Source organism: Fopius arisanus, unplaced genomic scaffold (genome assembly GCF_000806365.1).
Source record: "Fopius arisanus strain USDA-PBARC FA_bdor unplaced genomic scaffold, ASM80636v1 scaffold00037, whole genome shotgun sequence".
Lineage (NCBI taxonomy): Eukaryota > Metazoa > Arthropoda > Insecta > Hymenoptera > Braconidae > Fopius > Fopius arisanus.
The window spans coordinates 924,643-952,071 of NW_011887776.1; the positions used below are offsets into that span (position 1 = coordinate 924,643).

General features: G+C 40.0%; 4 protein-coding genes across 6 annotated transcripts; 3 read left to right on the top strand and 1 right to left on the bottom strand.

Moving 5' to 3' along the window:
* The first annotated feature begins 300 nt into the window (after nt 1-300).
* Nucleotides 301-2,732, top strand: ERp60 (disulfide-isomerase A3). Its single transcript, XM_011304363.1, has 3 exons — nt 301-603; nt 732-963; nt 1,253-2,732. Exons 1-3 carry the CDS (start codon nt 461-463, stop codon nt 2,351-2,353), a joined length of 1,476 nt encoding a protein of 491 aa, XP_011302665.1. The 5' UTR covers nt 301-460; the 3' UTR covers nt 2,354-2,732.
* A 299-nt stretch (nt 2,733-3,031) lies between these two features.
* Nucleotides 3,032-4,633, top strand: LOC105266318 (putative SERF-like protein). Its single transcript, XM_011304365.1, has 3 exons — nt 3,032-3,232; nt 3,863-3,974; nt 4,049-4,633. The coding sequence occupies exons 1-3, from the start codon at nt 3,226-3,228 to the stop codon at nt 4,128-4,130; spliced, it is 201 nt and encodes a 66-aa protein (XP_011302667.1). The 5' UTR covers nt 3,032-3,225; the 3' UTR covers nt 4,131-4,633.
* Nucleotides 4,634-4,691: 58 nt separating this feature from the next.
* LOC105266319 (glucose-6-phosphate 1-epimerase) lies at nt 4,692-14,098 on the bottom strand. Its single transcript, XM_011304366.1, has 6 exons — nt 13,890-14,098; nt 13,137-13,188; nt 7,258-7,316; nt 6,755-7,092; nt 6,319-6,627; nt 4,692-6,211 (listed from the first exon to the last, which is right to left on the bottom strand). Exons 1-6 carry the CDS (start codon nt 13,957-13,959, stop codon nt 6,203-6,205), a joined length of 837 nt encoding a protein of 278 aa, XP_011302668.1. The 5' UTR covers nt 13,960-14,098; the 3' UTR covers nt 4,692-6,202.
* Nucleotides 14,099-14,806: 708 nt separating this feature from the next.
* Nucleotides 14,807-26,573, top strand: Frmd5 (FERM domain containing). Of its 3 annotated transcripts, XM_011304367.1 has the most exons (12): nt 14,807-15,548; nt 18,037-18,141; nt 18,743-18,785; nt 19,729-19,905; nt 20,070-20,281; nt 20,359-20,511; nt 21,300-21,314; nt 21,715-21,803; nt 22,142-22,404; nt 22,758-22,940; nt 24,108-24,782; nt 25,300-26,573. In XM_011304367.1, exons 1-12 carry the CDS (start codon nt 15,453-15,455, stop codon nt 25,707-25,709), a joined length of 2,421 nt encoding a protein of 806 aa, XP_011302669.1. In that variant the 5' UTR covers nt 14,807-15,452; the 3' UTR covers nt 25,710-26,573. The 3 variants fall into 3 exon arrangements, with proteins under 3 accessions (XP_011302669.1, XP_011302671.1, XP_011302670.1); XM_011304369.1 differs by lacking the exon at nt 24,108-24,782; XM_011304368.1 differs by lacking the exon at nt 21,300-21,314.
* Nucleotides 26,574-27,429: the final 856 nt, after the last annotated feature.

Below are 27,429 nucleotides of genomic sequence, written 5' to 3' on the forward strand. Positions count from 1 at the left end.
GCACGTTCTTCAGTCGGCTAAATTTCAGTTAAACAAATGAAAAATAAAAAGTATTCGTACAGCAGAAAGTAAAATTCACCCCGTCGACTTGATGGGCACCCCAGCATTGCGTGGGGCGCCCTCCCTCTCTTCGGGTGCAGTACTACAATGACGTTGGGGTCACTGAAACCCCCAGAACTGAGCTTCTACTTCTACTTCTCCATCTAGGTAAATTCACCAGCCAATGAGAAGCCGACAGCGCAAACGTAATTCCTGACTTGCAGTCTTTTACTCGTAGGGCCACGTTTCTGCCTCAGGATTGGTTTATTCCACTTTGAAAACGTGTCGTACGTCGAAAGAGGGACAGACGTGCGATTGAGACGAGATCTGACGAAGAAAACTCCGGGGAAGACGTCTGTTGGGAGGCACTTGGGTTGTCCATATCAACCGGCAAACGTTCGCGTAAAACTCGTCAGATAAAATGTTGACAAAGTGTTTTTTACTTTGCCTTTTGGCCCTTGGGGCTTATGCAGGTGAGGAGGATGTTCTTGATCTCGGGGATGACGATTTCACCAGTAAACTCGATCAACATGAGAACACACTTGTTATGTTTTATGCACCCTGGTAAGTCCATTGGATATATCCTGTTTTCTTTCATGATCGTTTGTTGGATTGTCTTCCTTCGAAATTTCTTAATTAATCCTTGGGACTTGGAGATAATGTGATGATGAAGGTTAATGTAATTTCTTCAGGTGTGGCCATTGCAAGAGACTCAAGCCGGAGTACGCTAAAGCTGCGGAACTCCTCAGGGGTAATGATCCTCCAATCACTCTGGCCAAGGTTGACTGCACCGAAGCAGGCAAAGACACCTGCACCAAGTTCGGAGTCAGTGGTTATCCGACCTTGAAGATTTTCTCCAGGTCCGAGATGGTCAGCGAGTACAATGGGCCCAGGGAAGCTCCAGGAATCGTCAAGTTCATGCAGGTGAATATTAGAATCCAGGAAATATATTTTTCCTCCAGGGTTAATTGCACAATAAAAATATCTACCCACTGGATTCTCAGATTTTCATCCAGAAAAAATATCTTGGGGTATCTTTCGGGTGGGACGAGATGACCCCCTGAGTTATCACTGCAACGCGATAAAATGGAATTTATTTTTTTTTATGTGGGAGGGAAATATCCAATATTAAATTTTTTGTGGTGACAATTTGGGTGGAGTGAATTTTTGAAAAGCCTTTTCAGTGTATATTATTGTAATAATTTGTTGGCAGTCTCAAGTTGGACCAGCATCGAAGGAACTGAAAGGTGACGACTGTCACAAGGCCTTCCTCACAACCGACGAAGTGAGTTTAATCGGTTACTTCGAGAAGGAGAGCTCTGCCCTGAGCACCGCGTTCCAGGCCGTGGCGAAGAAGCTCCGAGAGAAGGTCCGCTTTGCCCACACCTACGCAAAATCCCTCATCGAAAAAGAGGGTCTCACCGATCACATTGTTCTCTACCGTCCAAAGGCCCTCCAAAACAAATTCGAGCCGAACACTGTCAAATTCGAGGGCAAAGACTCGATCGCAGACATCAACGATTTTATCGCGAAGAATTACTTTGGTCTAGTGGGTGTACGCACCCGCGATAATGCTGGACAGTTTGAAAATCCTCTCGTCGTTGCTTATTACGCGGTCGACTACGTTAAGAACCCGAAGGGCACCAATTACTGGAGGAATCGAGTAATTAAAATTGGAAAAGAATTCCCAGAGGTGAACTTTGCTATTTCCAATAAGGATGACTTCCAGCACGAATTAAACGACTTTGGAATAGAGTTCGCAAAGGGTGAGAAACCAGTTGTGTTGGCCCGTGATGCCAAAAACCAGAAATTCATACTCAAGGATGAATTCTCGGTTGAATCGTTGGAAAAATTCGTGAAGGACTTTGTGGCTGGAAAATTGGAGCCATTCCTCAAGTCTGAACCTATCCCAGAAGATAATTCTGGAAATGTCAAGGTTGCTGTTGCTAAAAACTTCGAGGAACTCATTTCAAACGCCGACTCTGACATTCTCATCGAGTTCTACGCTCCATGGTGCGGTCACTGCAAGAAATTGGCACCAATCTTCGATGAATTGGGTGACAAACTTGCTAAGGAGGACGTTATCATTGCCAAGATGGATGCCACTGCGAATGATGTACCTCCACAATTCGAGGTTCGAGGTTTTCCAACATTATTCTGGATCCCCAAGAATTCCAAGGACTCGCCGGTGAAGTACGAGGGTGGCAGAGAACTCGAGGACTTTGTCAAGTACATCGCCAAACATTCGACTGAATCCCTCAAGGGATACGATCGCAAGGGCAATCCTGTCAAGACTCCAAGTGATGAGTTGTAAAAATCATCGTGCTCTTCGTTCAAACATTCAATAATTTCTCCTTTTTTTAAAACTCATTTACCGGAAGTTTTATCTAATGAATATATGCCAAATTTGATTGCCTTCTGAGTGACATTTCACTCCACTCCGATCCCCCACTTTCCATTTCATTGCCAGAGGTTGAATAATTAATACCGTTATCCCAGGAATAAACTCGACAAGCACAAGACGATTGAGATGTGTAATTATGGTTGTGTCAAAGGAGATTTGAGTACTCTGCTGTGGACGGAGATTATGTTCCATTCCGGTATACATTTGTCGATTTAAGTAAGAATAGATTTAAGAAAGTATGAATTTCGTTTATACGAACATGAATAAATGGGCGGAAGTAATTTTTTTACTTGGAAAGTTATTTTCCCAATAAATGTAAAATTGAATAATTCAAAGTTTATTGTTTTTTTTTATCACAAACTACTGTTGACTGATGAATATGAAAATTGACACGATAACGACTAATCCTGCAATTTCCCCGTAAAATGATACATTAGGGAATTTGTAATGCTCGTATTTGGCGAACTTGACTAGAACCCCAAAAGTCATAAAATACCGCCACCTGGTGTTCACGAAAATAATTGAGGAAAACTGGGGTATTTTCCGTTTTATAACATCTCATTGGCTCACGATTTTCCGTCACTCTCCAACCGCATCTCTGTGTGATATCTTCTGTACAGGAAGTCGATGAGTGTTTGTAAAACTGAAAACGACCACATGCAGAGAGTCCCTGGCCATAGACCACGTCGGAGCTGTTGTTGTGTGGAGTTGGGAGGCGTAAAAACATTTCGTCTTATATTTTCAAGTACTTGTTGGTCGGAGGTCAAGGCTGAAATAAAAACATGACCCGTAAGTCTTTGACAATTCATTGATTTTTCATTCCAGATGAGAGAATTCAATCAGAACCTCTGGATATTTTTCGGGGAAGCCACTCCACTCATAATCTTTCGCTTAATGGATATTTGCATTGTTTTCATTATTTCTCCGCGCTTTTTGTTTTGTTATATCCATACTCGGCCCTCCTTCATAGAAATATCTCATTTTTTAATTTTCTTTTCCTTTTAAAATCTCCAAAATTTAATATTACATTTTTATTTTCAATGACCTCCATATTTACGAGTTCTGCACGTTGGAATTTCTGCCAACAGATTCCGTCCACAACTTCGATTAAATGCCTTGCTCCAGGTTTTCCCCAAAAACGCGTAGAATAGTCCTTTTATTTACCTTTGGTTTCTAGTTTACATACCAGTACGATTTTCTTCCGAGTGAAATGACCTTTTATTTTGGGCTCTGACTATATTTAGGTCAACGGGTGCTTGTTGTGATACACTCTGACAAAAGTATTTCAACCGAGCGAGCGAAATCAAAACATTTAAATTTGTAAACATCGCAGCAGACTCAATGAATATGTTTTTATAAGCAGATGGCTTACCCAAAACAATTCAATGGAATTTCTGTATTTCTTTCCTACATTCACAGGTGGAAATCAGCGTGACTTAGCTCGTGCTAAGAATATGAAAAAGACTGTGAAGAAAGCTGCTGGAGAACAGGATAGTAACAAAGGGCTTACACTGGAGCAACGAAAACAACGGTATGATTAAATAATTGGTCTTGTCTGGGTTAGAAAGTCTTTATTCATTCGAGGAATTTCACGTGATTTTTCAGTGACGCAGAGAGAATGAGAGAGAAGCAACTGAAGAAAGCACAGGATGAACAGGGTAGCATGAAGCAACAAGGAGTTCGGTAATGATTTATAATAATGTACTAATTATAACACCAAGTTATACAACGTTGAAATTGACAAAGTACACCGCGTTAAAAAGTCACGAAAAAGTGATAAATTGCATTGACATATACACGTAATAGTAAAGAATTAAACTTTGTTACATGAAATTTTTGGGATTTTTTTTTCCACATGGAAAATTCGTGTATCATCAATCATAGCTAGCCATACATACCCATTGATTAAATATTATCAATATCGCTCACCTGAAATAAATAGCCAATTTGTATTAGCTAAAATAATTGCATCATTCAATATACGAGAGTGACGGGATGATGAATCATTGCGATCAGTGATAAAACTCGCCCAACAGCTGTAAAATAGCGTTAAGATAGAATATTAATTACTGTAATTTTAAAAACCTAGATAAATTAACTTTTTAACATTTAAAATAAAATATTGTCGTGTAATTAGTAGGAGCAATCTGCGGAGCATATTCGCTTGTGTAATAAACCCATCAAAATTTTCATATCATATTATTATATTTTTTTCTTATTGATTCAACCTAATAAGGAAGGAGAGACGTTTTGACATTTTCCAATAATTTTATTGCACTTTCCCAAAAGAAAAACAAGAGTACATTCGGAATTTTGCGTCTTGACAACAAACCTCAAGTTCCAGTATTTCTTGTTATTCGTCAGTCATCGAATACATCGTGAAAATAAAATGGGAAAGAAAATATTCAAAGTTGAAATATAAATAGTCGTATCATTTCTCACGGTACTTTAAATCGATTAACACAGACCAAAGATCTTTACCCCTAATACAGTATAATTGGATTTGCTACGTGTTTAAATTCAAATGGCTCATCACAAACGCTTGCACTTTCGTTTTTCCTTTAATCCCCTGATGACTCCACTCTTGATACGAGTGAAGAGCTGATGCAAATAAACACTTGGTCAAAATAAATTCTAAATGATTTATTTACAAGTTTAATCGAGAGTCTACGAAAATAAAATTCAAAAAATACGCAGTTAATTTTCATTTGTCAACATTCAGCTTTTGATTAACGTCGCTAACAAGCCACAGGAACTCGATGTCTAAATTTTATTCATTTGATCCATAAAATTTTCCAACTTACAACCAAATGGCAAGAAATTTCTTTTCGTATACATGATTCTCCCATACATTTCATTCCCTTGTCGTATACTGTCAGTCGTATTGTATTCATTATAACAATAACAATGCGCGTTCAATTGGCAGATAATTGTGAAGTATTTATTATAAAAAATTAGGGAGGAATGTTGTAATCTGCATTGCTTGAATGGACTTGAATCTTCAGAGACTCGGGGAGAGACAAGAAAACAGTAAAATAATTATATTCCTATCGGTCTGAATCAATTGGAGTTTTGCATGACATCCTCTCGCTATAATAAACCAGAGTATCAAAAATGATAATTAATACGATTTTCTGTGGAGAAATAATAACAAAAACGAAAGTAGGATTTTATTTTTAATTAATTTCTAATATTTTATCCTCATTTGAAAAATTGTCTGCAAAACACCAATTGCTATTGTAAATTATTGCGTTGGAGCTTAGCAACTACAATTTTTCTCATCATTATAGCACCATTGCTTTGTCTATCAAACAAAACTGCAACAAAATATTGAATGATCACAAGAAATATCCACTGTGGAAATAATCAAAGAATCACTTCCAAAAGCAAAAAGAGAGCGAGGAATGCAACTGGAGGAAGTACTTTGTGAGAATAGTTATTGGGGAATGTACGAGCTATGAATAATCAGGGAATAAAGTAGTAATAACGATGAAATAGAGACCACCGACGCTTGTTTAACTAAAGATTGAGAGAGCATATGGAGCAGGATTGTGTGATGCAGTGGGCGTAGTGGCGGGATTGATGGTGATGATGATGATGATTTTGCGTCGGTGGTTGAACCGGTGGCTGGACGTACAACCAGCTTGGTGGACTCGCTGGCCAACCGACGGTTGCACGAGGACGAGCTGGTGATGGGGCTATTGCATGACACTGGCTTGACCCACACTCACGAGAATTCCCTCCTAATCCACCCTCTACTCACATGACCTGAAATTAAAAACCCCCCTTAAACATCGTACCTCAACATATTTATTCAAAATATGCGATCGATTCCCCTTGTCTAGAAATTATTTCCCATAAAATATTCAATTCACCTGTAAAATTTGACTAGCCTCGAAAGCCGTGCCCGGAAGGAGCATGACGGGGCTACTGACATGTCCGCTCTCAACGCAAATCATATTAGGAAATTCATCATCCCCAAAGTCAGGAATATCCCTGGCCTTCTCCTGCCACGGATTCCAAATGACAGTATCGGGAAAATTGTACTTCTGCACCCGCATTTTTCGTCCAGATACGACATTGGTAATAATATGCTCAGGCTGAGTGTTCTGATAAATTCTGTCAGTCCACTCTCGAACCGTCACAACATCCAAGCCCTCTTGGAATATCTGATTGTCCCTCGTCTACAAAAAAAAAATACATTGAGTCACTCCATGCGATATCCTCTTTAATTACCCATTCCGTAATTTACGTAATTGCTGAATGTCAGGGGAAAAATCAATGGGTGATAATTTACTATTAATTGAGTACCTTGTCGATGAAAGTGCAACCGTGGAGGCCAGTTATCTGACATCGTCTCACATCAGGAACCTTGAAGTACGTGTGTAGTAACAAGTTGAAGCTGAACGTGTGCTCTTTGCTCGGATTGTAAACACCGATATTAAAATGTAATTCTTTCTCACGTAGTATCAGTCTGTAGGTTAAACGGAATGGATAATTCCACATAGAGCGAGTGAACTCGTTGTCCATTATTGAGAATATTGCCTCGACATCACCACTTGGCATTCGTTCCGGTGCCTTTTCCACGTTCCAACGCATAATTCGAGCGAAACCGTGACCTGGACCAAAGGTCCACGCTCCAAAATGCGCTACACGTCCAATTAAAAATATCAATTAAAAACGAGAGATATTACACAGAGCGAGGGATGTGCGTAGACTCCAAGAAGAGACTTGATTAATGAAAATAATTTACAAGATGATAAACAAAAATAATATTGGGATATCGCGTGTCTCGGTTCGCTTCCTCTACTTACGAAAGACAAATGGAATTCCACCTCTAATGGCCTTCTTCCCGTCGAACACCGCTTGCTTACTGAAACACGAGAGCAAAAAAAAAAAGAACGTGTTAAAAAAAAAATTTGCTAGGAGAATAATCGAACATGACTATTGGACAAACATATCTGACCAGTGTACATGATAATCGATATTGAATTCACCTCCTTAAACCCTCAAACGAGATGAAATGAAGGGGATGTTGGTGGAAGACAATGGCTGAAAACAAAGTGTATCCTGTTGTCCCTCCGATGAGTTTATTTCAACCTCCCATCACTCTCCTCTCATCCTCTCCTTTCTCTTTCTTCGTCGTATCTCTTTTATTCTTCCACTGATTTTTTTTTCTCCATCTCTACCGCTTTCTCTACTCTCATTCTCTCATTCCACCTTCGCACAGAAAATAAGGGGGATAGGGTGAAAAAAAAAACGAGGGGAGAGAGTGGGGTAACTCTCTCGCATTCGTCTCCAACCCGCGCGTTTCCACTCATCTCTTTTTCCTACCTTCAAACCCCTTTTTTGCTGTCTCTGTTTTCTCCTGATGAGCACACATTCTCCTCTTCTATTCTCCCCTCGGATATACAGGTATATAACGTCGAAATGATGCAAAAGAACTGGACAATTCTCGGTAACCAAATATTTTACGACAAACCTTAAAACAATTTCAGGGCTCGGTAGGTGAATTCTTTATCAATCAATCGTACATTCTTTTTGTGAATTCATCATTGGTTTTCAACGCGAGAGGGTGAGTCTGCAAAGACTGCAACCCTTTCACGAATATTTTACAATCTATTAAATTGCAGATTGAATGATCTTTGAAAATCATTCACAGCATTTTCATGGAATTTAGACAGTGGTATTTTGGCGGTGGAAAAAAATTAAAGTTTCATTCCATCGATCGATCCTGCTTGACGATCACTATCCTGAGGGGGCAAAAAAAGGGTGGAAGGGAGGAAAAGGGTGGAGAGGGAGGAGAGGGAGGAAGGGGAGGAAGGGGAGGAAAGGGTGAGAGAGTGAGTTGGCAGGGATTGTTTGTCCCTGTGATGGTGTGGAGAAAGGATGAGGGGAGTGAAGCTGCAGGCGATGGTGTGGTGGTGCGGTGATGGTAGGAAAGGCGGCTGACGCCCAACAAAAACTATCGCCGCTGTCTGGTGTGCTTTTTGTGGGCATCACACAGTTCCCAACCACCTTCCTCTCCTTCCACTTCGTTTCTCATCCACCAGCATCCATCGTCATATGTATACTTGCTTTTCTTCGTTCCTTGCAACCCGCATTACGCGTTTACTTGCCCAACACATTCAGCAAGGGCTATTTTACTCAGTTTTTTATCATCACTACAATCTGCCGAGAGATATCACATTTTTTTACACTTCCGATGAGTCTCTGATATTCGAGAATTTTACAGGTCGATTCATTCATTTATTATTGACAATTGTAAAATTATTCAGGAATTTTTGAAATTTTTAGGAAATACCGCGGGCAGTGGCGCAGTCTCAGGATTGTAAATAAAATTTTTGAAACAAAGTCTTGGACTTCTGCTCTGGAAGAATAAAAGACACACGAAAAATTTTAATTCGGGGATTCCTCGGCTCCCGATTTCACGGCTACCAGCCAATCCTCCGGTTCTCCAATTTCACTCTTCCCTCTGTTCCATCATCCCGTGAAAATCACACCGGATCTTCGGTTCATTGGAGCCATGCCTCATGTATTTATATCCAACCACAAGCAATTCCATTGAAACCAATAAAATTTTCCAATCATCACGTTTTTATCTGTATCTGAAAGTCCGACTATCCAGAAGAAATGAATTTCTGATAATTACTATTAAAATAAAAATGATAAGGATGACTTAAAACACCCCGCGGATTTCGTCTTTGAACCGCGAATAATTCCAACAATTTTCTATTCACTGTTTTTCGTTCGCTGGTGCAAACAGCCGTGCCATAAAAATTGCAACAAAGGGATCACATAGAGGGGGTGAAGGGGGAGGAGTGGAAAATGTGTAACGATGTAAAAGTGTTCATGTTGACGACACAGCCACCCGGTACGTTGAAAGGGCAGAAGAGAGACGAATATAGTTGGTAGCCAACGGTTTTTGCGATTAGCCGGGCTCTGGACTGCGGTTATACCGGGTTTCAACCTCTCCACCCACCACCCACAATCCACCACCCTCTCACTAACGCTTGTCTCCGTTTTCTCCCCTTCGAACGATGATCCGCAACCCCTGTTCACCAAAGTCACTGGCAAACTTTGTTTATCCAAAGTCAGCAAGAAACAATGGAATGGACGTAGGTTACTACCCTATTTATTCATCCCTCCACGTTTATTCCATCCCTTACTGGCATCACCCCCGCGCCCTGAGAAACGAGAGAGTTGAAACTTTATAAACCCCCAATCTCCATCCACCATTCACCCACAGTCTGTATCAATTTCGTAATTAATCAAGCACAACTCCAAACTTTAATTAGTTTAGACTTGATTAAAATTGAAAATACTCTCAACTGGAATAATATTTCCAGGAGAAATCCGTGGGAAGTTTGACAATTTTAAATCTTGTACAAAAAAAATAGCCAAGAGGAAATTACTAAAACGTGCAAAAAATATAATTAGAGGAAGTTTTCCAAGTTTGACGGCTCGAGAAAAAATGTAGGAGTGATTAAAACGAAAATTTAATTCACAACGTAAAAATCTCTGTTGAAAACGAAGAGCTCATCATTCCGATGGAATTCCCAGTCTCTTCAACCCACTCGTAGTTTCAACTGACGGTGTAAGACACAAAAATGTACAACGTACTCTCAGCAATAAGCCATCTCAAAATCACCTCGTTAGTTTCGTTATCGCCGCGAGGCGTTAGCCTCCCTTGACAATGCCCTCTCATCTCTCATACTCTCTCATACTCCGGTAATTCTTTTCTCCATTTCTTTATCGGTACCCGTTGTAATTTCATCTCCCGAGAAAAATCCCAAGTGGGGTCAATGCATTAATTTTTACTCCCCGCTCATTCAGTTCTCCACGTCCATCGCAGATTAGTACACGTCATGCTGATAAATTATTTGGAACAAAAATTATTGTAAATCGAAATTCTAACTGAAAACCCGGAAAAATCAAGCGACTCAAAAAATTGACTTGAGTCAATCAATTAATTAATTAATTAATCCCAGCGAGGCGATGAGTAATTTTATTATAAAATAAATGGATTACCGATGTTATTCAGTCTGACTCAGATCAATTATAAATTATAAAATAAATTTTTAAAAATTGCTGAGACCTGCTGAGACCTGCGAGAAACTCGGAAGAATCTCTTCCCCTCAGATTCAAAGATATTCATCAACAAGTCGTCTTATCCAGCTTCACCACTTCACTAAATTCGGACAGTATTCTCTTTATTCGTAAAGCTCGATTCAATGCCCGAGCTCCAGGAATAATATTTATCTTTGAAATATGTACCGCACGTGTTGGTGGGGAGGTGGCAAGTGGTCCAGGGTTTGAGCAACCGGGCAACGTTCCCACGTGTACTCCACGTGTTGGGCATTTTCACAGAATGATATCTGCCCAGAGTGGCAATAATTTTTGACGATTCCAGGACAACTAAAATACCGGGATGGAAACATCATACGATGTTCCACCCGGTATAGCATTGGTGTACGTTGGGCTATAAGCTTCGCCAGAGAGAGACCGTAGACTAATGATCCCGGTGGCTGGAGCGCTTTTTGCTGGCATTCTACAGCATTCCCTTTCAACTCCAGGACTCCTTGCTCTCCCTCCATTCTCATCTCTCCTCTTCCTCATCTTCCCTCCGCCCCTTTATTTCTCAACGTCGGACAACGCACCTTACTCCTCAAGGATATACCCTGTTAGATATTTCTTGAAATTTCATTTCATTTCATTCACCAATTTCCCATCCACTCGCATTAAAAATCAAAAATTCAAAAGTCTTTGCTAAAAAAAAAATCGATTGAAAATGGCATACATTTTTTTTTCGCAGCAATTTTAACTCAGATTTTTTCAGGGTCATTTTATCGTGTAGTTATAGTGTCGTGTAGTGGTACTGGATAATAATTGCGTATGAAATATTGGGGATTGGTTTTAGTTTCGGTTGGGTAAAATCGTACGGTTTCAAGAGTCTCAAGTGAATTTCTGAGCTCTCTCCTCTCGACACCGACAAAAACGAGGGACGCCGACGACGACGAATAGGACGAACGCCAGGCGCTCTCTGTGCAGCATCATTAGTCCTCCATCTCACTCATCCCTTCTTCCCCCACACACGTACACAGCATTAAAAAAAAAACTGACAAGTGAGGCAGCTCAAACGAATGAGAATTCCATTTAATTAAAAAGCCCAGCGTCAAATCGAGATGCAATAAGTATTTTATTTACCCCGAATCTAGTCATTCAATTTCGCTTAGTTTTGTCTCAGTTGAAAATTTATTGGGATTTTATCGAGCTAGAGGACGAGTTCTCGATGTGTGTGTAGGTGTCCTTTGAATTCGTCTTTCGTCCTCAGCTACCCCTTTTTGTTCAGATAAATCGCTTGGCTGTCGCCGATGTCTCTCTGTCCCGTTTTTCCTAGCGAGGGATTCAAAAGGAAAAAAAAACCAACGGATCACTTCGTGATTACGTCCGGGACACTATCCGCTTTTTCAAGGGGCTTTCCATCATACAGAAGCTTTTAAATTTGGTGGTAAATTTTGTAATTCGGGTTCAAGGGGAGATTGCTCGATAACAGATATGAAGCAGGAGAGTGTAACGAGTCGAGCATTTGTGAGTTGGTACTATATAGTTATATGTCAATAGTGATGAGGTCAACCAATTCGAAGCGAGTTCAGGCTGAAGTCACTTCTTCACAATTGATTCAAGAATTCCTTGCTTTCATTGAAAAAATAATCTCAGCCCTTTACTAACGCTTTTCAATAAGTTATTTCACTCTTCCCATTTCAAGCAGAAAAAACCACTGAGTCATCGTATAAAATCGGTAATTACTGAGTTAATGTAATATTTAATAAGGCAGATTGGAATAATTCTCACGTTAAAGAACACTTCCTCCAGATAATAATGAGCAATCGTTATTTAATATTCAAGCTATGTAAATTTAATATAAGTCATCCTTTTCCCTGACATCAAAACATCTATTTAATTAAAAATCAATTGGATATATAGGGGTGTCTGGAATGCTGATCTACTGGAGAACTCGCCCTATACATCAACCCCAAATGAAATCGACTCAGCAAATTCTCACAGTACTAATCCTAACACTGATACTTATGATAATTCAAAGGGTTTGAGAAAAAGGGGCTTTGGAATTTATTCCACAGATGGATTTCTGCTCAACTTTGATTGTAATGGTAATAAAAAGCCTCGGAATTTCTGGTCGTTTTCTGTATTGTTTGAGCGTAAAGAAAAAGGAATGAGGGGTATGGGTTCACTGGAGTTTCTGTGTACTCCGTACGCATGTGAATGAGACGGGAAACTCGCCCTGGCACATGTGTATTCTCAAACTGAAGGGGAAATGTCTAGTGATGTAGATGCAGATGAAAAAAAATAGCCGTTAACGGCTGCCAGTGTTTTTTTTTTCCTTTCCTTCATCGTTTTTCCCCTCTTTTCTCCCACTGATATAATTTTACTGCAATTTACGTCTCTCTCGGAAGCGATACTTGTCACACCCCCTCTCAACTCGCTCTAAGTAATTTTAATTCAATTTTTTATAGCTGAAATTAATTCATAAACCGATGTAACTTTATTCGCACGCAATTTTCATATCTCAACGGGAAAAGCGAAGTTGAGAAGGATTTTTCGTGAGTACTTTTTGGGTCTTCATTGAGTGATGAATTTCAATTTCACATTTGACGTTTGAATATTCACTCACCTGACGAACAGCTGTTCCTGATTGTTCACCCTCCAGGAGACAACGGTGGCGCCTGCAACAAAATCGAAAAAAGTTAAATGCAAATTCGCGGGGCTCATGTCATCCAAAAAAGAACGCCATTTTTTGCAACTCAAATGAGAAAAAAAATTGGGACAAAAAAGTTGGAACCCTGTGCTAGTTAGCAATTCCACCGCATCGTCATGCGCATACACAATGCATGCACATAAACCGAAGCCGGTAACCGCGCCACAATTTTTTTTCGTATTTATCTCTGTCATCCGACTGAACCAATCACCGTTCTTTCTCCGAAACGACTGCACACTCCCGACAACTATTTGCATAACTGCGTTAACCATTATTACCGATAACAAGTGATAACGCTCCCAACGAAAAAAAAAAATCCCCCGGAAAATTCAACTGCAAGTTTTCACCCGGATCCACGTGGGTTTTGCGGGAGAATCCCGCGCTCTTCGCCCTTTTCACTGACCGCCGATATTAAAACCAATGACGAAGAAATTCCAACGATAAAATAGCCATCAGAATCTCCACTGAATAAATTCGGAACGACTCCAGGGAAAAATATTCAACTCAAAGTTCAGGGTCTAGAGCACTCAAACACTCGTTAGGAAATCTAAAGTACAAAAAAAAACGAGTGCAAAGAGGATAAATAAATTGATGACGTCAGACACATAATTCACACTGGTAAATTGAATGGGGGGATATTTAATTGAAATAAATGTATGTCGCACACACCGTGTAAGTTGATTGTGCAGGTGGTATTGTTGCCCCTGTCGAGTACGACAACGCTGGTAGCCGCTGCCATGTTTGAATCACGAATGGGCCGCCACTCGGCTCCTCTGCCCCTCGGATGTTGAGGAGATTTTAACTCTCACACCAAACCCACCAAACCGCGCAGCTCGACCTTTGTTCAATCCTACCTATCCCCTCCAACGTTACAACCAAAACAACACGATCATCATTAACGATAGTCCCGCCACCCTCTTCGAATTATCTCTAACGTTCCCACTTACCAGCTGATCTCTTATCTCCATTCACCCTCCAATTGTCCACCTACTGGCGCCATCCCCCAGGAGTTTAATCAACCATGCGGGATTCCAGCGGGATCACTCAAACCTCCAGAACTCAGCCTCAACTTTAGTCAATCCTCTTTAGGTAAGTCCACGTGTACCAGATAAATTTCCTTCTTTTATCGTTTACTTCTTTACCTTCTCCTCATCCCTGAATAATTGCCAACATTTTGCTACCCCCAAACCCCAGAAAAAAAATTTTCCATAAATAATAATTTGAAAATTTCCATGGTTTCCAAAATAATTCCCAAATTTTCCCGATTTCTTCTCGATTTTGTTTCACCTGTCTTACCCTTCCGGTCATTCAAGATATTTCGAGATGGATTTACTTTTCCCTCTTTATATATTGATGATATCGGAAAATTAATATAATGTAATATATAATATATTGGGATATTGAATTTCGAAATGCAGAAGCGAAGGGAGTAGCGCCACGGAAAGAGGAAAAACTACCGGAGTGCTGTCAATGTACTCCACGGGGCATATCGTGATACATATGTATTTATATGTAGCTGTAGTTGGATTGGTGGGGAAAGTATGTACTGGAGGCGGCGCCTGAGAAAATACGGCGCAGCAGCGGCGCAAAACGTCAAAACGGCAAAACGGAGCAAATGGCGAGTGGCTCTTCCAAGTCTGACACAGGGAATACGCGATAGTGAGCTGGATCGGTAAATGAGACAGACTGTTGTCTCTCCAGGTTGAAAAATACAGGTACAATAAATCCCGGTGATGCTTGATGCGTGAAGTACTCTCAGTGACACTCCATGCATAGAGACATTATCATTGTTTATATTTTTTTTCAAACCGATGGCGCACCACCAATGACGAAAGTTCATTCGAAATTATACCGGAGTGGAGAATTGGTTTAGTGTTTTCCTCGGACTATGCATCGTCGGGTTTATTCGTACGAGGGATCCGTAGTCACGTCGATAGTCGATACCCTGGGCTTCGGAGAGTAACACAGTGGCCCGGTCGCGTGTCCTCGTTGTCAAACCAACGGCCCTCAAACCTCCCAACTTCCTCCCAACTTCCCTACCATAACACCCACATCATCAAATTCAAAGTCTTCATTCCTGTCATCCTCATCTGTGTTTCTTTTATTTTTTTTTTCTCTACTCTTTACGTCTAGTTTTATTGTTTTATATTCTTGTGATCAAGTGTGTGGTGCTGCGGTGGAGTGAGGGATGAGGGCCGGGGGGATAATTCGGGTGACGACTTCAGGGCAGAAATGTTGAAGTTTGGCAGTAAAAACGACGTTACTGTGGTGCATCGCGCCACTATTCGATTACTCGACGACGCCGAAATTATCCACTGTGACTTTCAGGTAAAAAACCACTATCACTTATCACTTTTTTATTCGGCTCAGAGCACTGGCTCCGGCATCACGGTCTTCAAAGATCAAGGAGAATGCCTGATTCGAGGAGTGGAGGAGAGCCTGTTTGACAGCCACTTTGACAACGTGTTTTTACATCGTCAATATTTTTTTTGACTACCGGACGTTTCAACTGAGCAATTTGCGTCGACGATAAAATCCAGCGATAAATTATTTTCATTTTTCACACATCTGCGATTATAATTAATGCACATATCTTCTGCACCTGACAGATCGTGCATCAGACACGTTAGAAAGGGAATACCAAATGCTCAAAGATTTTTCCATTGTGAGCAAAACCTAATATCTCATTTCGTCCTCAGGATTATCGTCGTCTTATTCAATTCCAGTGACAATTTCAGGCAATTTGGTGGCTGGTAAAAAGCTTGAGCTTTATATCGTATTGGAGAATCTGTGAGAGAGAATCGATCTTTCAGAATGAACGTGGAATGAGTGAAGAGACAAACACAAAGGATAAAAGAACAGGGCGATATATTGCATCGGGATGACAGTCCAGTTGATTTGTTATTTTATGATATTCTTTGTTCCCTTGATCGTTTCCCCTACGTTTACACTTTGGCCGCTCCTGGAAATGTGGGACAAGGCTTTTATTTTTGGCACAATTCTCGGGACGACCCTGCGATCTCATCCCAAAGGGGATGAAACTCTCACCTCCCCACTTTACCCATTCCCCTAACTTTTTTATCCCTCAAGGCTCCTTCACTCCATCGCTGTCGTTTTATTTCAATGGGTTTTCCACTGTGCCAGAATTCCGGCACTCGATCACAATCGTATTAACACCCACGAGAGGTCCACTCCGGATGCACTGATTGGCTGCTTCCATATGCTGATTAAAATTCAACTCTGGAAAAATCCCCTTTCCTTTCGATAAACTCAGATCTTTCACGTCTAACGCAAATATCAATTGACTTTCGAAGAATTGAGAAATTCTTTCCATGACGGTATGCAATTTTTAAATAATTAATGATGGATGGGCGTGCACGTAATTATACCGAAAGCCAGGGATCACTAATGGGATTCACCTGTCTGCCAGTGACACCCGCATTGTTATACGCACGGATCTGGACAGCTTCGGCGATTAAAAGTTGATTAAAACAGCTACTATATGCTGATTGAGCACTGGATTAATTACGCGCTCATTTTTCGAGTCATTAATGACCACCCGCTAACGATATCGGAGAGGGATGACGCCTGCGGGGATATTTTTAATGCAATACGCGATTAATTTTTGTTTACTGGATTTACCCTGGATTCATTTCAACACAAGCAAAAAAATATATATATGGCTATACAATAGATATTTTCCAGCGACGAATTAACTTCTCCCAATTCCAGGGCTTGATTAAACCACCCCGTGATGAAAGTTAGTGAATAAATTTGTCAGGAACAATTGAAACTTTAGAAAAATCTCCATTCACGTGGAATACTGTGGAAATGGTACCGGAAAAGGTCAGAGGGTAGGAAATGTCCGAAAGGAATGAGACAGGGGGTAGGAAAAATGGGAATCCACACATTATACATAAATGGAGAATTCCCAGAGAGGGAATAGAATCAAGGTCTATGGCCGTGTGGTATAAATACATATGCATGTACATGCATATGGATGACAACGGAGAATATACCCTGTTTTGGAGTCACGACAGTGAGCCATCCCTTTTCGTTCAATTGTGTCAACTGTGGAGGAGACTCTAGGTCTCCTTGGCCTCCCTATTTGTTTATTAACGTGCGTGCGTCGATCGTCCATTAAAAAAAGCTCATGCATACACAATTATTGTGCTCCCCCTCATGGTGCTATCAACATTGTGGCCACCTGCATGGCGTTGTATTTATTGATAATGCCAGAGACTTCAATCGAAACAAAAACTCGTCAGTTCGATACCTACAATTTTATTAATACCTTTTTTTTTTTGCACTTGCTTTTTTATCAACAGACGGAAGTGGAATCCTGTCACGTATTGAAACTGAGACACGTTCTGATACGAGAGGAATAAAAAAATACGTTTGAGCTTACGAACACATCCCGGGGTTTATTTTTACAGAATCTTTTCATTTTTATTTTCTCGGTTTAATGATATTTTTTTTCAGCTCATGCTGAATGAAGGCTCTTCTGGAGTGATTAGAGTGATTAAGAATAAAAAGGTGGAGTACACGGTCACGCGGTCATCCGAGATCATTTCATTTTTCCGCAATATGTGCCAATTCATGTTCTTCGGGGTAGAGAGACTCGTTTTAATTCATAATAATTCATCTAGAATATAGTTTTCATTCTACTCTTTAATGTTTTTCAGGCGTGTTAACCTACTTACCCTTATTTTCTTCATCTCCCTTCGCAGCTGGAGCTTGCCATTTTACGCCTCTTAATTTCATTTCCCATGTACTCCCTTTTTTTTATTATTCTCATTTTATTTTTATTTTTCAGCCCCAGCACAAAGGAAGGTACATACTCGAGTATGTGTGCAAACAACTCAACATCATCGAGACGGATTACTTTGGGCTGCGTTACGTGGACCACTGCAGGCAGAGGGTGAGTGGAAAAGTTTTAACCTGGAGAACTTGTGGGGAATTCATTTGAACAGAGTGGATTCAATAGGGAATAACATTGATTCAAGACGAGTTCAGACGTAATAATTTTGCTTCGCACAGATTTGATAACATTTCGGGGAATTGGAAATGTGGGGAAATTATTTCCCTGTGTATAAATATTATCGCATGAGATGGGAAATTTAATCAATTGCTGGACCACAGAAAATTCACCCAAATTCATTGACAGACTGTTCTATTTTTAGATCTGGTTATTGACTCGGTCTCGATTATTGAATTGACTCATTCAACATTGGACACTGCGCGGAAAAAAAATTGTAATTGAACTTCAACTAGTGAATTATTCCATGCGTTTAATTAAATTGATGAACCTCGCAGTTGACTAGAATTCTGTTTTTTCCTTAAAAAGAAGGGAAATGTAATTTTTCACCGAGCCATTTTATCGCCAGGGGTTTCCTACTAGCGTATGGTTAATGAGGTTCCGTTGATTGAATTGAGTGAGCGGTTCGCTCGTTCACTGAATTAATCCTTGATATAAAAAAAATCCATATTTGAGCATGTGATTAAAGCGGTGTTATTTTTAGCATTGGCTGGACCTGGCTAAAACAGCGATCAAGCAAGTAAAAGGTATGTACACCCATTTAACAAGCACTCTCATTTTATTGATTCAAAGTATGACAATGCACTCTATAATAACGAACAGTAGTCACAAGGTCTCAACGCACACACGTGGGGTGAGTCAAGTAGAGTAAGATAGACAAAAAAAAAGGGGGAAAGAAAGGGGGAAAAAAAAGCGACAATAATCACCAGAGCAATGGATTTGACAAAGTAGAGGGCCTGAGGCGCGCACACTCCACCACGATTTCTTTTCAACCCTCGAACATATTTTTTCATAGAGGACAGTATCACGCGAGCCAATCGACGATCGATGTCCACATCAAACTTTCAGAAGCTACCCCTCTCCATTTAACTACCTTCTACGGGTATTTTTACCCCTCCAAACCCTCCACCATGTGCATGAAATTCGAGAGGATGTATGATAAATCGTTTTGAGACATTCACGTCGCGTTCTAGGGAGTTGAATAAGTCGTTGGAGATTGCAGAATGTGCAGTCGATTGAAAAGGAGGAAATGTCTTGTGGATTTTCATCTATTGAATTTTTTTTCATCTCTTTCTCGGCATTCAATATTCTTCAAGTTCCATCGCGAAAATTCTCCAAGGGATTTTTTTTTTTCGGCATTATCCCTGAGGTGAAAGACTTCAATGCCATCACTGTATCATTACGTCAGGATGAAGCGAGGTGAAGTTACTGGGGCGAAAAGGAATATTTTCAATCGCCATGACTCGAGATCGGCAGATTAAAATATAGCCTTTTATTTTTCCATTTTTCCTTGCATTCTCAAGGTACGAGAGGATTGAATATCGAAGAATGGGCTTTCGTTGAGAGCAATCGAATGAGTTCCCTCTTGGAATTTTCTCAAAGAGACTAGATAAATTTCATTAATCACTTTATCAAGGGGATAAATTTGAATGTGATTGATTATAATGGAGCACGCTACTTACATTGCAGATATGGAGCCAATTCTGTTCAGTTTTCGTGTTAAATTCTACCCACCCGATCCTCTGAGGCTCAAGGAGGAGATTACGAGATATCAGATTTATCAGCAGTTAAAGAGAGATCTATTGCACGGGAGATTGTACTGCAGTCCTGGTGAAGCAGCGCTGCTGGCAGCCTGTATACTCCACAGTGAGTTACCAAGCAATCATATTAATCGTCTAATTGTTCCAAGCGATTGAGTACAATAAGGGAAAATGAATTTAATGTTGCGGAATTTTGAGATTGTCTCTTGATATTTCACTTGAACTGAAAATGTCATGTTCAATTTTGGGAAAATTTTGGATTTTAATTAGACGAGCTTGGCGAGTATGATCCTGAAATTCATGTTGGTAACTACATGTCTGAGCACAAGCTATTGCTGAAGCAGACTGAGAGCATCGAGGAAAAAGCTATGGAGCTTCATCAGACACAGCTGAAGACATTCACCGCTGAACAGGCGGAAATACATTTTCTCAGACTCGCTGCTCAACTCGACACGTATGCGGTCGATCCACATCCTGTCAAGGTGAGACACCTCTGAGGGAACATGTTGCTAGTCTCCCAAATATCAGCGAATCAATAATACTCTGATTTATCCTTCAGGATCATAAAGGAACTCAACTCTATGTAGGAATAAATCATCATGGAATTCTGACATTCCAGGGCTCAAGAAAAACTAATCATTTTCGGTGGTCGGAAGTTCAAAAAATCAATTACGAAGGGAAAATGTTTATTGTTCATTTAACTATCCATGAGGTGAGATTTATCACGATTTTTTTCGGTTTGTGTAGATTTTTTGGCTTGTCCTAGTATTTATCGAGTATACAGTGATTCGAGAAAAATTCATGACGTGACTGATTGATTTATTTATTGTCACATGACGAATATGTGACCGTATTACCCTATGACGATCGTATCGCATTTAATTAGTGGCGTGTAAAATATTATGGAAAAAATTACTTGTTCATAATAAAATTTTACGAAAAAAAAACTCGTTCTATTGAATCAATTTCTCATTGGCAAAATAAACTGATGGACAATTATATAACGCAACTCACGTCGCATTATCTCTATAAAATCCGTCAGTGACGATTACATGACGAGCAGATTTTTTAAAACTGCTCGAGCGAAGCAGCTCCTCTCATTAAATATTTTAATAAAATTTTCCCGTTTGTCAGTCCTCGGAATTTTCCATTTTCTCTCGACCAGCTGCTCAGAAAAGCCCTTGAACTTAAATAAAGAATGTCAAGGCAGGTGAATCGCTGACGCATTAACCAGCGCCCTTCATTTTAATCCCAAAAGGGGTTTTATGTGTGGCTTTCCATTACGAGAAAATGATATTAGGGTAGTGGTGGCCGAGAAGGATGGAAAATGGTAAAACATTGAGGGAAAATCATCGAGACAGTATACCATCTTTTTTTCAATGTCGCTGATACGATTACATAGAGCCCTCCCCGCAGCCCCCCCACCAGAATAATCCACTTATTACTTGGTGGTATGTTTCTTTTTTTCCGTACCTCTCACACCGACTGGATATCACTCAGGACTTGAGGACGAAGGTGAGTACAGCAAACGTGTGTACCACTTCAGTATATTGACGGGTTCTCATACGAGGCACCTCGATGCTCCGCCGAGCACATCGAGACACCTTTTTTTTTCGAGTTAAAGTGTACCGTAACCCATGTGAAAATCCGGCAAATATGTATTTTCCCCATATTAATCCTCTAGTATCAGAAAAATTCTCCTGCATAGTTCCTCTGCAATTAGTTCTTATTATTCTTGTTATCACTTTAAACTCGGAATTACATTTTGGCTAGAGACTAGACATTGATGATAAATAGTCAGGTCTTCCCGGTCTCCCTGCTGTTTTAATCCTCGACTCGAGTGAAAAAATAAGAGGCCAATGTATAAAATTCACCCGTAGTTTAAATGTAGAAATAAGAGAGCTGGCATTTTCAGAAGAAACACACTGTCGGCTTCAAGTGCCCAACTGGATCAAACTGCCGCCACGTATGGAGATGTGCAATCGAGCAAATGTTGTTTTTCACGTAAGTGCAACGATGACGCTTTAAACTGGAGCGCCTTAAGCTAGTTTGTCCTTATCGAATGCCATAAATTTCCATTTGAGTTGAAAATAAGTCGATAAAGGAAGCTTGCTTGACGTAGCAAATTGGTTTCACACCGGAGAAGCTAAAAAAGTCCGTGATTTCCGGTGTTTGCCATGAAATTGGATTGAATGAAGTGCAACCGCTTCCGGTGCGCCGAAAGCATTGAGTGAATAAAGTTGAGACGGTGAAAATAAAAGTGCAGAAGGAAATGAGAGAAAAATAAATAATTCAATGTCGGATGCACAAGAGGGTAATGTGCATATTTTTTTATGATGCAGTTTACCGAGAGCCTCTGATGCTCCGGTAGTTAGTGGAGGTTCAATATTCTCGTGGGGCACAAAATTCAAATACACTGGTAGAACAGAGCGTGAAGTACTTGAGGAAACGGCAGCAGCGGCTTCAGCGGGTTCCGCCGAGGCGTCATCGTTGCGTGGAAAAGGAGACACACCGGTCCAACGCTGTCAAACAACAGGACTCAGGAGAAAAGCAAGTAGTGTACCAGCTACACCGAGTACACCCAGCCAAGATCTCATTGAAATTCGTAAGTCATTAATTGGTATTCTCACTCATTGCCCTAATTGCCCTCATTGCCCTCATTGCCCACAACAATCATCACACCGTATCGCTCCTCCATTCCCTCCTCCATTCCCTCCCTCCTCCATTCCCTCCCTCCTATAATTTTCTATCAATTTTCTAATCAATGTTTCCTTAGTCAGGGAGAATGCCTCTTGCACTTGTTAATTAATTAATAATTTACAATAATCCATTAAGTGATAGATATCTTTGGATAAATTTAACACAAGACCATTTAGAATTACTCACTACAATTTGTTTATTAGAAACAAATGTGTTAGTTTGCATGAGTGATTTGTTAATTAGGGGATATTTATCTAGGGTACTCGAGTTTACCCCGAAGCTGTCATAGTGCAGGACTTGACGGTGCTGGTATGTCTGAATCAGGCTCGACGTGCCCTGGCATTGGGGTACCACTGAGCTCACCCTACTGTCCCGATAATACGTTACCACTGCTCGAGACTGTATCCGAGGACCAAGAAATTTATGCCAAAAGGAATAATGGTTAGTCCATAATATCTTTCATGATTTCATTTTTTTTTTTTTATTTATTATTATTGGGTGTATTGAGAGCGCACTCGTTGGTAATGCCGTCTCGGTATTGATCTTGTTCTTTTCTCTTCGGATTTTTTTCTTCTAGTGAATGTCTATTTGCACTTTCCTTTTGATAATTAACGGAGAGATTGGGATATGGAAAAGTTTTTGAATTTGTGAGTACACTGTCATAATTCGTTGTCAATTGGTAATAGAGTTTATTTCCCTCGAGTTTTTCATTGCGAGAGAAATTCAAATTAACTTGATATATCCTATCTCATCACCTCACTAATCTTCAAGGAATAAACGGTAAATCCAGATAAAAATGAGGTAGTATGAAAGCAAGGAATAATTTTCAATTCTGAAGGCTATAAATAAAAGAATTACCCTTTATCCGGGCGCGGAACAGCAACAGTGGGCCATAAACTCAGAAACAAGATCAAATCTCCAGAAATAGTGGGTAAAAGATTCTGAAAGTACCACTTTCCGTCGGAAATGTCGAATTCCTTCCAAAATTCCCAAAAATCCGTCCCCTTTCCATAAATATTCACCGAAATCCTAACGATAAAATTCTCCGCGCTATCAACAAGAAATCTCGACCTCTCTCCACGTTCCACTGCATCGAGTCTGGATCGGATAAACAACTTCCGGGGATGGTGACTTCCTTCGTACAACACATCCGGGAGACTATTTCCAATATTATCCCCAAGACTCCTCACCCTGCGCGACAAACCCTTCTCCGTAATTGCTCCATTCGAATAAACCACGATCAACGAGAATATAAATAAATAAAGCAACGAAAGAATGAACATCGAGTTCTTGGCGTGACGTCCGACAACTCTCGACTTTCACTGCATCCCATGTCTCATTATCAAAATGACATGTACGATTATTGATTCCAAGCCGGAATCCATGACAGTCGACTCCATGTAAATACGAAAGAGCTTGCAGAAATAAACAATGATAAACTTTACGAATCCCAATAAAACCCCATCTACCACTCAATTCAATTGTCATGTTGTTCATGTTAAATGTGTGTTGTTATGCTTGTTGTTTGCTTTTTATATTCTTTTCCCCCCCATAACCCCCCACTCCCTTTATTTTCAATTTCCCTTTATTTGATTTTCTTTCTTTTAGCATTAGACGAAAATGAAAAAACGCATGCGAGTGCCCACTACACCACCACCACCTCAAATCAAATGAAAAAAGTGAAATTTCCAAAGAGCACGTACGATCGTCCGCAGACTCTGTACAGTCAAAAAATAGTCATTGGATCGGACGAATTAATAGGAAGAAATATAGATAAAGTTGTTCGACAAAAGATCGATTCACTGGAGAAGAGTCCCAAAGTGGTGAGATCAACAGCATTGATAATAAAGACATCTAGAACCCCCGTGAAGCCGACAAATAGCATAATAAAACCAGGGAATATCACCTCGGAAATAAAAACATACACAACAACCATTCACAACAAGCCTTGTGAGACAGGAGTTAAATCTGTAAGCCTTGCACCACTACCACCCACCATTCCACCTCGAGTCAAGGTCCAGGCAATCTCATTGGATGTGTCAGATGCACCAGAAATGTCCAAGTGTCCAATGACCATAAAAAATGATAACGATGAGGTGATTGGAAAGCCTGCAGTGAATGGAAATGCAACATCAGGAAGATCCATAACTCGACCAATGGCATTTGCCCTGGCAATGGCATCAGCTGCAGCTGCTGCTGTATCGTCAAATGTACGTGGTACTACAGCAATGACACCCATCACAATCGATGATAACACCAACAAAAATGGACACGACACGTCAGGTAAGAGTCATACAGCTTGAAGAAAAGAACAAAAAAACTTATTCACTACGAGGTAGGTTGCCCTATTTTCACAGCCTCTTATTTATGAATTCATTTGCGCTCGAATATTCCACTCCTCAATCCGCTTTCACTGCATTCAGTGCTTCTCCTCGTATTATTTATTCTTTCTTTTTGTTGAACAACAGCTTGCATGACTGCATTTCCCCGTAGTGCTCCATCCTAGTACTCCTGTACCATTTTCAATTAATTCATCATCCCCTATTCTGTTCACTCGGGTAAAAGGTAGAATTGCTGAAGAGTTTGTTTTTTTTTATGGCAATTGTGTAGTGGAGATTACATGGGCGCTCGAATTTCGATTCATTGATCCGAAATATTGTATTGATCGTTGAAACAATGTATTTCATAAAAGAATTCGCTGGAAAACAAGTAAAGTGGAAAGATTATTTGTGGTTGTTTCAAGTAGTCGGTGATTCTTCGGATATTGATTTTTTTTTTGTTTTTCTTTGCGGTGTTACAGTGGGAGGACCAGGTGATGGAGATACGAATGATTACTTCTTCAGGGACTCGTTCGATCATTCGTCCTCGGAGAGCCAGCTGGTCGATGGTATTGGAAATCCTCACAGTAGAAGTTTAACGCCAGTACCCAAGATGCAGAAATTGCAGAATACGAAATTGTGTCTGCAACCAGTTGGCAGCAGAACGATCATTGGCAGGGCTAAGGCACTCAGGGGTATACGTATTGTACGTATGTTTGTCTCGGCATTTGTGTTGACTGTCACAATGCTCTTTATCGTTATTGTACTTGTCTTTGAGACGGAGTCAACTGTATTTGACAGTTTACGTAAAACACCGGAAATGGTTGCATTCAAGAGTCAGTACTATGTGCCCATCAGGGAATTTCTGAGGACCAAACTTGGCCTATTCTGATTATCCGATTGGCCGATTACGAGACATTGGTTAATTGCTCGTAGTTGCTTATTCGATGGGGATTTTGTGTGATGGGGTTCTGTAAGGAGATAAGATTGACCTTTTTCTACAATCTTTTGCAACATGAGTTTTTCAATTGAAATCGCCAGGAAATGCCACTTATCTCCTTATTCCACTCAAGTACAAAATTTTTATGATGCTTTTTTTTTGGCTTTTGAAGAGTTTTCTGATTGAAATTTAACAGTGCCAAGATGAAAGCCGAGGTGAGTCGAGAAAATTTTGTTATTGCTGGTAGACTTCCGGATTCTCGAGTAAGGGAATTTTTTTTTTTCATTTTGTTATTCGAGGCCTATCTCCAATGGATAGATTTTATTAGAAAAACAAAGTTGTAAAAGCAGTCGTGTGGTACTACTTTCTAAGCTGTTGGTATTGGGAAAATAATAAAAAGCTGGCGAAGATACGGGGGATGCAACAAAAAATATAAAACGAAAATGTAACCTAGGCAGAGTTAAATATTTTATCACGGGGAGCAGGAGATATTACACCTATACGTCTATAGGTGTGGAACTGGTTAGATTCTAGGAGACAAAAACACAGAAAATAGACAAACCGAAAGGTCGGATGACTCTTCTCCCGTTTCAACCAAATGAAAAATAAAACAGAGCAAAATAAAGCAACTCATCCTGTTTTCAGTGTAGCATAATCTATAGGTGAATAAAAAAAAAAGTTCTGAATGTGTGTGCGAGGGGGAGGAAGGAATACTGAATCGTAATCTTTGTCGTGCTAAAAATTCGTGTCTTTGCTGTGCGAAAAAGTGTCGCAAGATCGTGAGAGATAACACTCTCGATTAAAATTTTTCGCACATAAGTGAAACAGAGCGAGGAAAATTATACTTTCTAAATTGAACGAGTCAACTAAAGTCTGTGTACCAGTGCAATAATAGGGGGAGAATTAAATCTCTGAGGGAAAAGAATGATTTATTAATTCCTCGAATAATTGCTTATTCTCATTCTTATTATATTTATAAAGATATTCAGAAATAGGTACGCATCTCCCTGATTTTTCCTGAATAAATTTTATTCACACATTCGAGATCTTGCGACTGATCGGAATAGCCATGAATATTTCCTAAAAGTGCCTACGCTATTCTAGAATTTTTCGAGCGTCCCGCGTGTTCTTGGCTAAAAGTGCAATAAAACGTTAAAAAATCTCCGTTGCTAATTCAATCTCCAATGGATCGAACTGAAAGTGAAGTAGAGGCTAAAAATACCTTGACAATTAAATGAGAGTCTCAATTTTTTGCATTAATGCATGACATAATGACCTAGCGATGCATCCAGTATAAAATAATTGAAATTTCGGTTGAAATCACGTAGGAATTTTCCGCAAGTGTTCCTGCCCAAATGCAGTCGAAAGGAGAATCAATATAAATTGTGTAAAATAAAACGGATGTCAATTGCAATACTATCTAATCTGTTTGAGGGAGAATTGAGAGTTGTGTGTGCTTAAATGTGAATTAGACAGTAATAAATTATAAAATTCAATAGTCACTACCACTGTGAGGCGATTAATTATCTCAAAGTTATCCTTAGGTTTTAAAATTTATTGTATATTGTAATTGCGGGTGTTTAGAAAAGATTATGTTGACTCCCGATTAATTAATTATTGTTATTCATTACGTTAAGGGAATTCTACGAAAATGAAACATCAAATTTTCATT